A 15,605-nucleotide genomic window follows, 5' to 3' on the forward strand; every position below is an offset into this window, starting at 1 on the left:
ATAACCAATAGATTGTGATCAGAGTCCACATCTGCCCCTGGAAATGTCTTACAATTTAAAACCTGGTTCCTAAATCACTGTCTTACCATTATATAATCTATCTGATACCTTTTAGTATCTCCAGGGTTCTTCCATGTATACAACCTTCTTTCAAGATTCTTAAACCAAGTGTTAGCTATGATTATGTTGTGCTCTGTGCAAAATTCTACCAGGCGGCTTCCTCTTTCATTTCTTAGCCCCAATCCATATTCACCTACTATGTTTCCTTCTCTCCCTTTTCTTACCCCTTTTCTTACTGACGAATTCCAGTCACCCATGACTATTAAATTTTAGTCTCCCTTCACTACCTGAATAATTTCTTTCATCTTATCATACATTTCATCAATTTCTTCGTCATCTGCTGAGCTAGTTGGCATATAAACTTGTACTACTGTAGTAGGCGTGGGCTTCGTGTATCTCGGCCACAATAATGCGTTCACTATGCTGTTTGTAGTAGCTTACCCGTACACCTATTTTTTTATTCATTACTAAACCTACTCCTGCATTACCCCTATTTGATTTTGTATTTATAACCCTGTATTCACCTGACCAGTAGTCTCGTTCCTCCTGCCACCGAACTTCACTAATTCCCACTAGATCTAACTTTAACCTATCCATTTCCCTTTTTAAATTTTCTAACCTACCTACACGATTAAGGGATCTGACATTCCACGCTCAGATCCGTAGAATGCCAGTTTTCTTTCTCCTGATAACAACGTCCTCTTGAGATCCGAATGGGGGACTATTTTACCTCCGGAATATTTTACCCAAGAGAATGACATCATCATTTAATCATACAGTAAAGCTGCATGCCCTCGGGCATTATTTATGTATTTGTATAGATTTATGATATTTTATGGATGTTGAATCTGTGAAACTTGATACGTAAAAACTTACGATTCATGACATGACAAAGGAAGTACGTCAACAAATTGCTCAGCTGCAGGTGGTACACCTTTGCCTTCGTAATTTGGGGGGCAGTTTAAGGAACCATTTGCACTCGAGCACAGACGAAATTTAATTTACTGAACTTAGATTATATGTATTGATTTTTTAAGACAAGAGAAAGCAAAACTAAGGAAGTAACACCGCTCTCTTGTCGCAGCCAGTAGGCATCAGCACTCTTGTGTCATTCGTTGTCCTAGAAGGACTTAATATTTTGTGTGGCTCCACAGTTAGCCATATTGATACTTACTTACAAAAAAGGGGCGCAGAATTGATAAGTCGCTCTCATTTGTGAATTATCTGCAATTATTTACTTAGAACTTTACGGAACTGTCATTCATATTGTAATGTATATGTTGAAATGAATACACGTTTTATTTAATCGTCAGCTTTTCTCTGCTTTAGTAGTTTTAGTCACCCCATTGTCATGATTGAAGCTGAGGCCAGATATCATACTATGTCTACAAAAAATATATAATGAGCCCTGACTACGTTCCGTACACCTTCGGACGTGCAAAGCTCGATAAATTCACGGCGTAAATTGCATTTACTTTATTGTGTGACCTCAATGAACCATGCTACGTAAGATTTTATGAAACATTAAGAAATTCAATTCCAATCTTAAAGGCGAAACAAACTTTAATCTCTCAATTACTTATCCAAACAATTATTATTATTATTATTATTATTATTATTTTATTTTTGTTTGTTAAAAGCCCCTGGTTGAACTGACATGAAATGACCCAATGATGAAATTCTGACAACTGTCAATATGAAAGGAAGAGCAGACGGTCCAACAGGGCAGGAAAAAATTCGAGAGTGCCGGACTCCGACTGGTCCATACCGCACAATCAGCATTCGGGTCGCTCGAGTCACGGCCGGCTGAAAATTCTTCGTAGTCTATTCGAATGTTCCGACAATTTGGGGGACGTCGCTTACACTGAACGGCGTATGGCACCGGGCCTTTGTGTCGTACGATTAACTGGAGTCGGGGTGCCATAAGTGGCAGTGAGTGTGTGCACACGGCAGGCTCTCACTGCAGTGGAACGAGCAGCTGTCCGAGAACGTCACACAGTACGACACCCGGTAGGTGGCCGACAGAAGGTGACGTCGGAGGGATGGGGAATTGCTGTAGGGGAAAGGAGTTAAAAGAGTTTGTAGGCTCTTCAGTGTGAATCCGTATCATGGAGATGACAACAAATACGTACCAAGCCTAGGGGTGGAGTTACAGCAGCAAATTGATAGTCTGTGCAGATTCTAAAAACGTGTAAAATGTTTTTGGGAACCCCGCTGTCACACTTTCTCCTTACACACAACTTCTTCACCTTAGAGAACTAGGCCTGCAAAACAAATCAGGGGGACATTTAGGACAAAAAGAACATTCCACACGGAACACGCATTTCCCCCCAACAGCTGGTGTAACCTTCCCGACATCTCTTCAGACAGTATCACTCCCAGACTGCCGTCCCTACAACTGTTCCCAATGTAAAACGGGACCAGTGTACTGGCCACTACTACCTACCACAGCCCGACCACTGGCAAATCTTACATTACAGGCAGGCAATATGTGAAGCAACTCTCACTGTTCGAGCTGACACACTAGCACTACACGGGCTTCTACATAAAGTCGACCAACGTCAGACGTGCAGAACCACAATCCACCTTGGGAATGCCTGGTATCCAGTTGCTGAGCATTCTCTGTAACCTGTTGTACAATGCAACCCATTTGGATCTTCCCAAGCAGCACTAGTTCCCTGAACTATGGAGGTGGGAACTTGTATCCCCTCATACTGCCACCATTATCCCAAATACACGCTTTTCTGTGTCGGCAGTGGTTTCTCTGTTTTCATTATTTTAGTATTTATTTTCCTCTCCTCTTCCTCTTCTAAACCATCTTTAATTCCTGTCACTACCTCAGATCTGAAGCTCACACAGTGCTATCTGTTCTCTCTGACACCTCTGCCTACCTACTTTCTGTCGCTCTTAGTCCGAGGTCTGAATACCCTGCCACTCCACATTTTCTGATAGACTCTTCTTTCCTCCCTCAAAGTGAAACATACTTTTACTAAACATAGGAGTGCTGTGAACTATGCTTTTAAAACTTTCTGTCAATAGAACTGGACATTGCACCTCCTGAAGGTATGTACTGGACTTTTTCCTTCTCTTGATTTTAACAATTTTATGCACTGAATTTTCCATTTTATAGCATACACATAAAACAATGATATCGTATCAAATGACAATAAAAAAAGTTCATATTGGCGGAAACTATAGTCCTTTATTTGGTATTAGAAGTTATACATATTTTAAGCATAGAATTATTTAGCTCATAGCATACCAGTTAACCACATATTGAAGCAAGCAAAGGCAATGCAAATATTTTTTTACAATCAAAACTTAATTATTGACAGTACCCAGAAATTCTGGAACTATACACAAGACATGCAGTTTCAATTTTTCTCAATCCTAACATAACAACTTTGAGAACTGTGGAGACCTACAAGCTGAGAATAAATCACAGTAATTTACTTACTTACCAGTGCCTGAACTACATACAGTACAAACTAATATCTGTACAGTTTTCTTATTGATGTCTATGTCTTATAAAAAATCATTAGCAACAATCTTTAAATGATGAAAAAATTAATCTTATGACAAAATTACAATCTTATACACTGAATCCTACAGATTAACTACACGGAGTGTGAAAGAATTTCTACAGCCTTAATCCACACTGTCCAATCTTAATGAAACGTCAGCCATCTATTTGCGCCTACCACCACGTTCTTTGAGTTGCAATCCAATTATTGTGCCAGGCATAATATTGTAATATGCCAAGGAGTTTGAGTCCTTGAAGAACAGACCCTGAAACAAAAGAAAAAGAGCACACAATTCACAATGTAGCAACAATCCTCGCCGAAGCAGCTACAAAAACTGTAGAATAATCGTGGCAGATAATATTTGCTGAGAAAGTATAACAAAACACACTCAGGTACATGACAATATAAAACTGCTGATTATTACAGTCATCCACAATCTTTAAATTTGAGAATTTAGTGCAGTGAGATGCTTCCATGTGTTGCAACTAAGGTCTCTAAATGTTATGGTATAAAATAAAGTCCATAACAAATACACTCTGAAATTATTTTCATGCCGTGTGCACCGAAGTGCTACAACGAACAAACTGCTGAGCACCCCTATCTGTGACACGTTCCACGGGTGACTCCCGAAACGTGCCCGATGAACACTTTTGTGTATGCTGAACTCACCTCCCAATGCAGTTTCTGCTTGCCAGGCGGCATGCCCGTCTCCTCGTGCACCTTGGCCTTGACCACGGCCACCGTGTCTGTCAGCGGCAGTGTCAGGTTCAGGACTTGGCCGCGCAGTCGCCACTCGGGTTTGTCTGTCAGATTCGGAACTGCCACCTGTAACGAGATTTATCGAATGTGAGTAAAGTAGACAGGAGTAGATGCGTACTTCTTTCGGGCATCGAAACACACCAGCAATTTCCCCGTTACCCGATAGAGTCAATCTGTGGAAATTCGGGTACACCACATTTCACAATATGTGACGTTTTGTCGATGTATCGAACAGATAAGTATCTCAAAATCTGGGCACCCCCACGAACCATGGATCTCAGTGGGGAGGCTCACGGCGCCTCAGCGATACACATAGCCATACCGTGTAGGTGCGACCACAACGGAGGGGTATCTGTCGGAGGCCAGGCAAACGTGTGGTTCCTGAAAAGGGCCTCGCTGTGCTGGTACTACGAATGGCTGAAAGCGATGGGGGAAACTACAGCCATAATTTTTCCTGTGGGCATGCAGCTCTACTCTATGGTTAAATGATGAAAGCATCCTCTTGGGTAAAATATTCCAGAGGTAAAATAGGTAAAATAGTCCCCCATTTGGATCTCCGGGCTGGGACAACTTGGGAGGCCATCATTATCATGAGGAGCAAAACTGGATCGGAGTGTCAAATGTTGATCCCTTAATCGGGCAGGTAGGTTAGAAAATTTAAAAAGGAAAATGGATACGCTAAACCTAGATATAGTGGGAATTAGTGAAGTTCGATGGCAGGAGGAACAGGACTTCTTGTCAGGTGAATACAGGTTTATAAATACAAAATCAAACACTGATAATGCAGGAGTAGGTTTAATAATGAATAAAAAATAGGAACACAGATATGCTACTATGAACAGCATAGTGAATGCTTTATTGTAGCCAAGATAGACACAAAGCCCATACCCACCACAGTAGTACAAGTTTATATGCCAACGAGCTCCACAGATGAGGAGGAGATTGAGGAAATGTATGATGAGATAAAAGAAATTATTCAGACAGTTAACAGAGACAAAAATGTAATAGTCATGGGGGCCTGTAATTTGGCAGTAGGAAAAGGAGGAGAAGGAAAAGTAGTGGGTGAACATGGACTGGGGGAAAGGAATGAAAGAGAAAGCCACCTGGTAGAATTTTGCACAGAGCATATTTTATCGTAGCCAACACTTGGTTTAAGAATCATGAAAGAAGGCTGTATACGTGGAAGAAACCTGTAGGCACTGGAAGGTTTCAAACTGATTATATGACAGATTTCAGAACCTGGTTTTAAACTGCAAGACATTTACAGGGGCAGATGTGGACTCTGGCCACAATTTATTGGTTATGAACTGCAGATTAAAACTGAAGAAACTGCAAAAAGGCAGGAATTTAAGGAGATGGCACCTGAATAAACAGAAAGAACCAGAGGTTGAAGAGTGTTTCAGAGGGAGCATTAGTGAATGACTGACAAGGACAGGGGAAAGGAATACAGTAGATGAGAAATGGGCAGTTTTCAGAGATGAAATGGTGAAGGCAGCAGAGGAGCAAGTAGGTAAAGAGACAAGGGCTAGTACAAATGCTATGGTAACACAAGAGATATTGAATTTAAGCGATGAAGGGAGGAAATATAATAATGACATAAATAGAGGGAAATCAGCAGTGAGAATAATGGAAAACATGCTAATGCTTGGAACAGCATTTTATGAGACAAAAAAATTGTAGACAGTGTAACAGAATTTAGATCGAATTCAGAAAGAATATCCATGTTAACAATAAAGTGTACGAATAAAAGTTCACCCTCATTAACTGTCAAGCACCTATAAATGCAGACAACAGAAGAAATCGAGAAAGTAAATCAATTCTGGGATCTTTTAGAATCCGAAATTTCTATCATTCCTAAAAAGAACATCAAAATACTTGACTTCAATGTGCGAATTGGGAGGGAAAAGAAATTTAGGAATATTTTAAGTGAATATCAAGCACACTCAAGAACAAACAGAAATGGTGAAAGACTGATCAATATGTGTAAAATGTTCCAGTAAAAACTCATGTCCACACATTTCCGCAAACTACAAAGAAAAGTCAATACTTGGAGACATCGAAATCCAAACCTAGGAGAACTTCAAACTGTATCACATAGCCATATCTAAAAGGTATGTCACGGAAATTATGAATGTTAAAATAGTCAGAAATGGGGACTTCAACTCATATCATTATCTCTCTAAGATTAAAATAAAATGTCTCCCATCCAAAACAAAAAAAGGTGACCAAGAAAGTTATCAGATACAACACCACTACAGCTTATATTACAAAAGAAAATATAGAAAAATTTAGAGAAGAAATTGAGACAAGTAAAGAAGGCGATTGGCATGAACTCCAGATGCAAATAACTCAAGCAGCACAGAAAACTTTAGGATTGACCAAGAATAAAAAGAAAACATGGTGGAATGAGGAGTGTGAAGAAGCACTAATAGGAAGAGCTCAAAAATGGAGAAAATGGAGATGATCGAGATAGAGGAAGACCTTAAACAATTCAGACAACAAAGAAAAGAAACATCAAAAATAATTCGGCAAACCATAAGAAACTTTGAAAATTCTCAGCTTATTGAAATACAAGAAAATTTCACCAAAAATTATTTCTCACCAACAGAGTTAGAAATTCATGAAGCTATCAAAACACTCAAAAACAAATAAAGCAAGTGGTGAAGACTCCATTACAGCAGAATTACTGAAGTGTCAGAACCAAAAATCATAAAGGATCTATATTGGCTTTTTGAGAACATTTGGAAAACTGAAAAGATTCCAGTTGAATGGAAAACAGCATTAATCCACCCGCTACATAAAAAGGGAGACAAATAAAATGTCAATAATTACAGAGGAGTGTCACTTCTGCCAGTGACATACAAAATATTATCAAAAATCCTCCTGAACAGAGTGGCAGATACTTTAGGCAAACAACTGGGAGAATATCAGGGTGGTTTTCGAAAGGGAAGATCCTGTGTGGAACAAATTTTTAACTTATATAAAATAAATAATTTGCCATAAAATGTTAACCAGCAAACCAATAATAATGTCATCTATTGTTTCTCCGTCTATACAATCAAATGCTTTCTTGAAATCAATAAATAAGATCATAAGAGAATTTGGTGTTAAATCAAAATTCGTGAAACATTAACAGGTACAATATCTAAAAGTCAAATTTATGGGAGAAGTATCTCAGCCATTTGAAATAAAAACTGGTGTTAGACAAGGTTATGGTTTATCAGCTTTACTGTTTAATTGTGTTATAGAAAAAAATGTAAGGATCTGGTATTCGGAGCTAGAAAAAAGAAAAAAAAAAAAAAAAATCACAAAATTGAACCAATAGCTCTGAGATGGAAAACAAATGGAATTAAGGTAAACTGCTTGGCTTTTGCAGATGATTTTGCAATACTTTCAAAAAATCTGACAGAAGGAGTTATTCAGATAAACGTTTTGGAACAAACAGCAAACAGAACTGGTCTCAAAATTTCAGCTGAAAAAACAAAATTATATGACAAATATAAAAAATATGCCAAACTTAATAGAAACACAAATACGTAAATTAGAGCAAGTAAATAAATTTAAATATCTTGGAGAGGCTATACAACAGAATGGACTAGAAAAATCTGCAGTAGATTCAAGAATTAATAAAATGGAAAGAGCATATGGTTTGACCAAAAATATTTACAACAAGAAGCGTATATCTAGAAAAGCAAAACTGAAACACTACACCACAGTGGTACGACAAGAATGTTTATATGGATCTGAATGTCTAACGATGAACTACGGGCAGACTAGTGGTACTGGAAAGAAAGATTATTACAAAAATAATGGGTGCAATAAAAACTGCAGAGGGTTGGAAAGTAAGAAGTAATGAGATCTACAAAAAATAGAGAAAATATCTGAAGTAATGGCCAAATGAAGATTAACTTTTTTGGACACCTCTACCGAATGGATGGAAATAGACTAACAAAACAAATACTCCTATATTTCTGGAAGAAGAAATTGACAATAGCATGGATTACAGAAGTAAGGAAAGATCTACAAAGAAACAACATCAAATAATCAGAATATCAGAAACAAACCATTTTAAAAATAAAATACTAAATTTGGAAGGTTTTTAAAGCAGAAGAAATAAAAAATCGGGAACAACATGGACAGAAGAAAGAAAGAGACTTGATGGGGAGAAAATCCAGGAATACTGGAAAAATGGGAAACAACAACAAAGAAAGAAGAGGAACTGAGATTGTTAATGTGATCCTAGTTCGTCATGCGAATGTATAAAAAAAATTGCAGTAAATGAAGCAGGCAAAAAGGAATACAAACATCTAACAAATGAGATCAACTGAATGTACAAAATGGCTAAGCAGGAATGGCTAGATGACAAGTGTCAGAATGTAGAAGCACGTATCACTAGAGCTAAGATAGATACCGCCTACAGGAAAATTAGAGAGACCTTTGGAGAAAAGAGAACCAGCTGTATGAATATCAAGAGCGCACACGTAAAACCAGTTCTAAGCAAAGAACGGAAAGCAGAAAGGTGGAAGGAGTATATTTAGGGTGCCTATACAAGGGAGATGTAATTGAGGCCAATGTTATGGAAATGGAAGAGGATGTAAACAAAGATGAGAAGGGAGATGTGATACTGTGTGAAGAATTTGATAAAGCACTAAAAGACTGAAGTTGAAACAGGGCCCTGGGAGTAAATAACATTCCGTTAAAACTACTGATAGCCTCGGGAGAGCCAGCTATGACAAGATGTACGAGACAGGCGAAATACCTTCGGGCTTCAATGAAGAATATAATAATTCCAATTCCAAAGAAAGCAGGTGTTGACAGGTGTGAAAATTATTTAACTATGAGTTTAATAGGTCACGGTTGCAAAACACTAACACGAATTCTTTACAGAAGTCAACCTCGGGGAAGATCAGTTCGGATTCCGGAGAAACGTAGAAACACGAGGCAATAATGACCCTACAACTTCTCATAGAAGATAGTTTAAGGAAAGGCAAACCTACATTTATAGCATATGTAGACTTAGAGAAAGCTTTTGACAATGTCGACTTCCAATTTCTGAAGCTGGCAGAGGTAAAATAGAGAGCAAAAGGCTATTAACAATTTGTACATAAATCTGATGGCAGTCATAAGAGGTGAGAGGCACAAAAGGGAAGCAGTGGTTGAGAAGGGAGTGAGACAGGGTTGTAGCCTATCCTCAATGTTATTCAACCTGTATACTAAACAAGCAATAAAGAAAACAAACAAACAAAATTTGGAGTAGGAATTAAAGTCCAGGGAGAAGAAATAAAAACATTGAAGCTTGCCGATGACATTGTAATTTCGTCAGAGACAGCAATGGACTCTAAAGAGCAGTTGAACTGAATGGGCCATATCTTGAAAGGACAAGGATAATGGAATGTAGTTCAGTTACATGAGGTCATGCTGAGGGAATTAGATTAGGAAATAAGACATTTGTAGTAGCTGAATTTTGTTATTTGGGAAGCAAAATAACTGAAAATGGTCGAAATATGGAGGATATAAAATGTAGACTGGTAATTGCAAGGAAAGCATTTCTGAAGAAGAGAAATTTGTTAACATCGAGTATGGTGTCAGGAAGTTGTTTCTGAAAGTATTTGTACAGACTGTAGCCACATACGTAAGTGAAACACGGACAGTAAACAGCTTCGACAAGAAGAGAATAGAAGCTTTCAACATGTGGTGCTATAGAGGAACACTGGAGATTAGATGGGTAGATCACATAACTAATGAGGAGGTACTGAATAGAATTGGAGGGAGCAGAAATTTGTGGTACAACCTGACTGGAAGAAGGGAACGATTGGTGGAACACATTCAGAGGTATCAAGGGATCACCAGTGTAGTATTGGAGGGAAGCGTGGGGGGTAAAAATTGTAGAGGGAGATCAAGAGATGAATACACTAAGCAGGCTCAGAAGCAAGTCGATTGCAGCCGTTACTCAGAGATGAAGAAGCTTGCACACAATAGAGTAGCATGGAAAGCTGCATCAAACTAGTCTTTAGACTGAAGTCCACAAACAACAAGTGACAACTACATCTTTAACTATACATAACTACTATTATTGAGTCTCCTAACCGTTACAATATATTTGTTACCATTACTTTTACAGCTATTATTACAGATAGCTTCCTACTGAAGTGTTGTTATTTCTGCACAGGAGGGGACAGGTGTCTGTTGACAAACAAATAGTGTGAATCAGTAAGGGACGAGGGGCTGCACGTTCACACTGTTCCGAACACTGTCGACGCTGAGCTACTGTTATCTTCTGTGGCATGGGTTCGTAACATGCTAGAAGAGACTTGTTATTTACCGATAAATTTCCAAGTTTGACACCACACACAATCTTAAGTTCTGCAGTAAACTGAATCTTCTTAAAACTGTATGTTGCTCTCTGTGATACACCAAAATGAGAGACTGCATCTGCCACCCTCAGCAGCTCTGGCTAAATTTTCATCAGAGTTACAAAAATGTTTCATCTGAGACAACTGTCTTCCTCATTTGCACGTATATCATTCGATGATGACAAATTGATTAAGACTTTCAATTTAATGACATTATATCAAGATTACTAATAGGTGGTATTGTAATGAAAATAATCAGTTTTTGACAATATAATAGAATCGGATAAATAAAAAATCTACACCCGAGCGGCTGCAGGAGAACACGCGTATAAAAAAAAGGTATTATGTATGCAATAGGTGGCATTGTTCCGTGTATGCAAAAAAATAAGAAAGGCGCTCAATTCTCTCCCAATTTTTTGTTGTCACAGTAAATGTACATATTAATCTGTATCAATACCCCTGCCCCACCACCCACCTAATGTTCACTGAGCATACACAGTACACATGTATACCTGTACACTTGTGTTGTTAACCAGTTGATGGGGCTAATGAGAACGGAAATACCAAAACCGCTGACTGAGTAAAAGTCAGGCTGGAATTGCATGTGGGGAAAAAAGGAGACACGCAAAGAACTTATTCAGCAACCCGAGTAAATCTCAATGTGCTAAGTCCATAGTGACAAGAGGGCATAAGAAAACTACTGGCTTGACCTTAACTGGGTGTTAGTAAGTGACAAAAAGAAAAAAATTTCTTACACAGTTGTGGAGTGTGCACCACGAAGAGAGCAGATGTAAGCTTAACATTCAGGCAGGACAGATCACTGACCATATCAATGAAAAGTTACACTAGAATATTAATCAATTTGCCATGGAAATTCTGCAGTGAAGCAATGACTGAAAAACTGAATTTTAAGGAACTGTAAAATGGGACCGTAGAAACTGACAGATGTTCACAAAAAACAAAGAGAGAAGTGATGAAATGTGCAGTTTGTACACTAATGGCAGTGTGATTGTGCAAACTCACAAAAGATGGAAATGATGAAACAAACAATCTATGTACAAAATTGTCACACGTTTGAAGCCAAAATGCAAATTTCTCGAAGCTGAGAACAAAATAACATGTCAGGTGTACTGTCAAACACTACAAAAATGAGACTCGTTCACAACTGAAGACTTGCAAAGCTGAGATACGGAACTGGCTTGGCACACGATAGTGAAAATTAAGGTTACCAGCACTGACTAAACAATTTGTAAAATTTAGAGCAGGCTCAGTGCTTACATCTCTTCCCTATATTCCAGTTTTATAATATTTCGAAGGAAAATAAATAATGACAATATCGATTTCTGATTGCCCAAAAAGACTGGCACCAGACTTAGAACAAAATCATACCGTGAGGAAAAAAAGGTGGCTCGGCAGTGGTACTGATAGTGCAGAAAAATAAGCAGAAAGTGTACAAATGAGAATCTCTATTTCTGTTCTGCCACTTTTGTCACCTTTCCCAGTCAATCGGCTCTCACTTTTGTGACACGGCTCTTATGTCAAAATAAAAACCTGACAATATTCTGCGCATTTTGCCATAAGATTACACGAATGTTAATGTCCCACAGACTACCTACCACCTGGAAGAACAGAGTGGGAATGTTGACTCACCTTGAAGGTGACCGGTCCCTTGTTCTTGTGCTGAGCCAGGAACAAATCCTCTGGGAGGAGCGACTCCTCGGTCCGCAGGTTCGACTTCTTCGCCGCCGGCTCGTCTTCCGAAGGGCCGTCCGAAGGGTGCTTCGTGCCGACCTGTGGGTACGAGACTGGCTGTCTCATTCGATCAAGCTCGGTCATTTTCTCGGATAAACAGTCACATATGCAAGATAACAATTTACAATGTTTAAAAAAGTAAATATGTGTGTGTGTGTGTGTGTGTGTGTGTGTGTGTGTGTGTGTGTGTGTGTGTGTGTGTGTGTGTGTGTGTGTCTGTTTCCTCGTATGTGTGGGTTCAGTTATTTTGAAGGGACTGTGCAATGAAATATTGTTGCAGGACAGTAAAGCTCTACTGTAATAAAGGTAACAACAGTTCAAAGGATTGTTTCAACAGGCTGTGCTGCATGCATATCTGTGTGGTGTACATAATAATATTTAGAGCACAAAGACGACATCCCACACCCTTTACAGGTAGCCCAATACAGAGTAGCACACAGTACGTTTCTCAGTGTCAGATTTGCACAAGAATGAAACCTATTAAGAGGCACACTGAGGTCAGAGTGACTGGCCATCCCCTAACTGTCCATTTTTCCTCCCTGAGTAAGGAAGGCTATTACTTTTTTCTACTGAGTACTGGCAGTACCGAAATTTTGCTTGCAAAAGGGAAGTACTTGCCTAACATTCTGTCTTGTCAATTATAGTTTTCACAAGCTATTACTATCTCCATGTACTACCTGCAAAGGTGTGTTGAATTAATAACCACTCCAGTTACTGTTGAGAACTTTATTGAAATACGAGCCACACTGATTTTAATGTTACGTGTCTAATGATATCATGAGAAACATTTCTGTGTCAAGATTATAAAGATTGTATAATCTATAATGTTATAAGTATTAATTTGGGCTTAAGAGGATTTATGTCTCAATATTTTGCAAACTGCACATTTTACTAATAGAAGACTAAAAATTGCTTTTTTGATCTCATACGAGCATACAATAGTTGCAGTGTTCGGGGCATCCCAGTGCAGTATAACTATTTTACATTTTTATTACATCAAAAAAGCTATTTTTAGCTGTATTTGAAAAAGGTGCACTTTGGAATTCTCGAATATGCCAAGACACAATTCATTTTAAACCCAAAATATACTTACAATGTAACAGATTATAATGTCTTTATAATCTTGACACATCACTGTTTCTCACAATATCATTGGGTATGTAACATTTCAAATCCATCTGGCTTGTACTTTTATCATTTATATGCTGGTTCTCTACAGCACAATGTAAGTTTTATACCCTATCTGTCGATATGTCTATCATACTCATAGCAGTGCTTAGCATCACTTGAAAATGGCCTAATATAAAGGCTGAAACCATTAGTGAACTAAATAAAGTTCTTAACAGCAAATGGAGTGGTTTTTTATTAAAAATAACGACAGTGTTAAGCTACTGGAGGCAACAACTGGTGACATTATTCCCATTCTTAGGTTTATAGACACATCACATGCATTGATTCCAGTGTCCTAAAAAGAGACGGGATTTTTATTTTATCTGCGAATACTATGCATGTAACAGGTAAATAGGAATTACAAGATGGTAACAATAAACATATATGAGTAAACACAATCGTTTGTAAGTTATTGCTGTGGACAGACAGACACATACGTAGATAAGATACATACATGCATAAAACATGCAGAAGCATATCAGCACAAATCATTTACAAATTTTTGGGCTGCTACTCTTTTCTTTCTACTGTACATGCATACACACAAAACCAAATACAACCATTCAAGGCTGACATTTAGTGTTATTGTGAGTGCAGCTGTCTGTCTTCTGTGTGGGAGAATATGAACATAAACTAGAGGGGGGAAAAGAACTGATAGTTCAAACATTACTAAAGTTGCCTTCCTCATTTTTGCTTACTATGCACATATTTACTACTGGTACTCATTCTGAAACAGCATTCCAGTTAACTGGTATGCTAGCTGTGGTTATCGAAGTTTATATTACATAAAATTTCTATAATATTTTTTAACTGTTAATATAATGAGTTAAAACACTGCAAACGGAAACAATTTTTTGAACAGAGTTTTTGCATTTAATGTGTCTTGTTGGCACAGGTCCAAAGCTTGTGGCAAGAAAATAAATTAATTATTTGGGAATTAAAAACTATTTTAATGTGAAATTTCTAATTTGTACACGTGTTTTACTTTCAACTTCTACCACCATGCCAGCACACACTGTTGAAGACAGGCAAGGCCTGACACAGCAAAATATGACTAATGTGGCAATATGCATGACTAATGTGCACTCTAAATGTTTGCAATGGACTGGTGTTGGCCCACTTCACTTCACTCAGTCAGTTTTCTGCAACACCACCTCACTTTTTGTCATACAGGAAACAAGCGACACGAGTTGTTCGCTGAACTACATCTCTTTCCTGTGCAGGCAGAAAACAGATTTTGCTGTCTGTCTAGATTGCTTTAATATTTTTAAAATAAGATCTGTAGATAAAATAACTAAGCAACATGTACTATCCAATATACAACACTATTACTCGATCACATGTAAAATCAAAGGTAACAGAATGTATCTATCCGTTACAACAGCAACCCATTAACTTTTATCCTGTGATGAAGGATGTAAATTTTGCAGATAAGTTGTGTACCTGATAGGTATATTCCAGTAAATTTGATTTTAGATTTTGCATAACAGCAATTATACAGCATATGGTGATTATTTTATTTTTAACTGCAGATCTGAGGACAGTTTATGGGGAAATTATTTTCATACTTTATTTAAACAATTATGAAAAAGGGGACGTGTTGTGTTGCAAACAGGCGTAATGAACGAACTGTTGCACACAAACTATCGGCCAAAGCCTTCATCAGGAGGCCACTCCTCAACTCACAGTGTTCCGTATCATCATAGCACCCAGCCTCTGCCTAGCTGACATTTCCCACTTGCCACAGTCCCCAAAACTCCCTACCAACATTCCAGTAAATCCAGAGCCGAAACAATTCCAGAACTCTGTTGCTAACATTTCCACCAAAATTTTTGATCCCACAGGATTTCCACTCATTTCCTTCCTATTCCTGCAATGAAAACACTCCTTTGCCACCAATCTCTCCATCCAAAGCCAATCTAATCACAGGTTTGAACCCTGCCTCTCACAAATTGCATCACCGTCTGACTGTGATCCTTCCCCTCCC

The 15,605-nt window shown here is 38.3% G+C and overlaps 1 protein-coding gene across 2 annotated transcripts in view; it reads right to left on the reverse strand.

The window, feature by feature from the left end:
* Window positions 1–3,240: 3,240 nt before the first annotated feature.
* Window positions 3,241–15,605, reverse strand: part of LOC126109400 (splicing factor 3A subunit 1) — a 74,520-nt gene continuing 62,155 nt past the window's right edge. Inside the window, exons 13-15 of one of the 2 annotated variants that reach the window (XM_049914429.1) lie at window positions 12,347–12,505; window positions 4,254–4,409; window positions 3,241–3,849 (exon numbers count right to left, since the gene is read on the reverse strand). In XM_049914429.1, the coding sequence (XP_049770386.1) occupies window positions 3,748–3,849; window positions 4,254–4,409; window positions 12,347–12,505 (417 nt within the window). In that variant the 3' untranslated portion in view covers window positions 3,241–3,747. The remainder of the gene's footprint in view (window positions 3,850–4,253; window positions 4,410–12,346; window positions 12,506–15,605) is intronic. The other variant, XM_049914430.1, reaches the window with a different exon arrangement.

This window comes from Schistocerca cancellata, chromosome 12 (genome assembly GCF_023864275.1).
Source record: "Schistocerca cancellata isolate TAMUIC-IGC-003103 chromosome 12, iqSchCanc2.1, whole genome shotgun sequence".
Taxonomy (NCBI): Eukaryota; Metazoa; Arthropoda; class Insecta; order Orthoptera; family Acrididae; genus Schistocerca; species Schistocerca cancellata.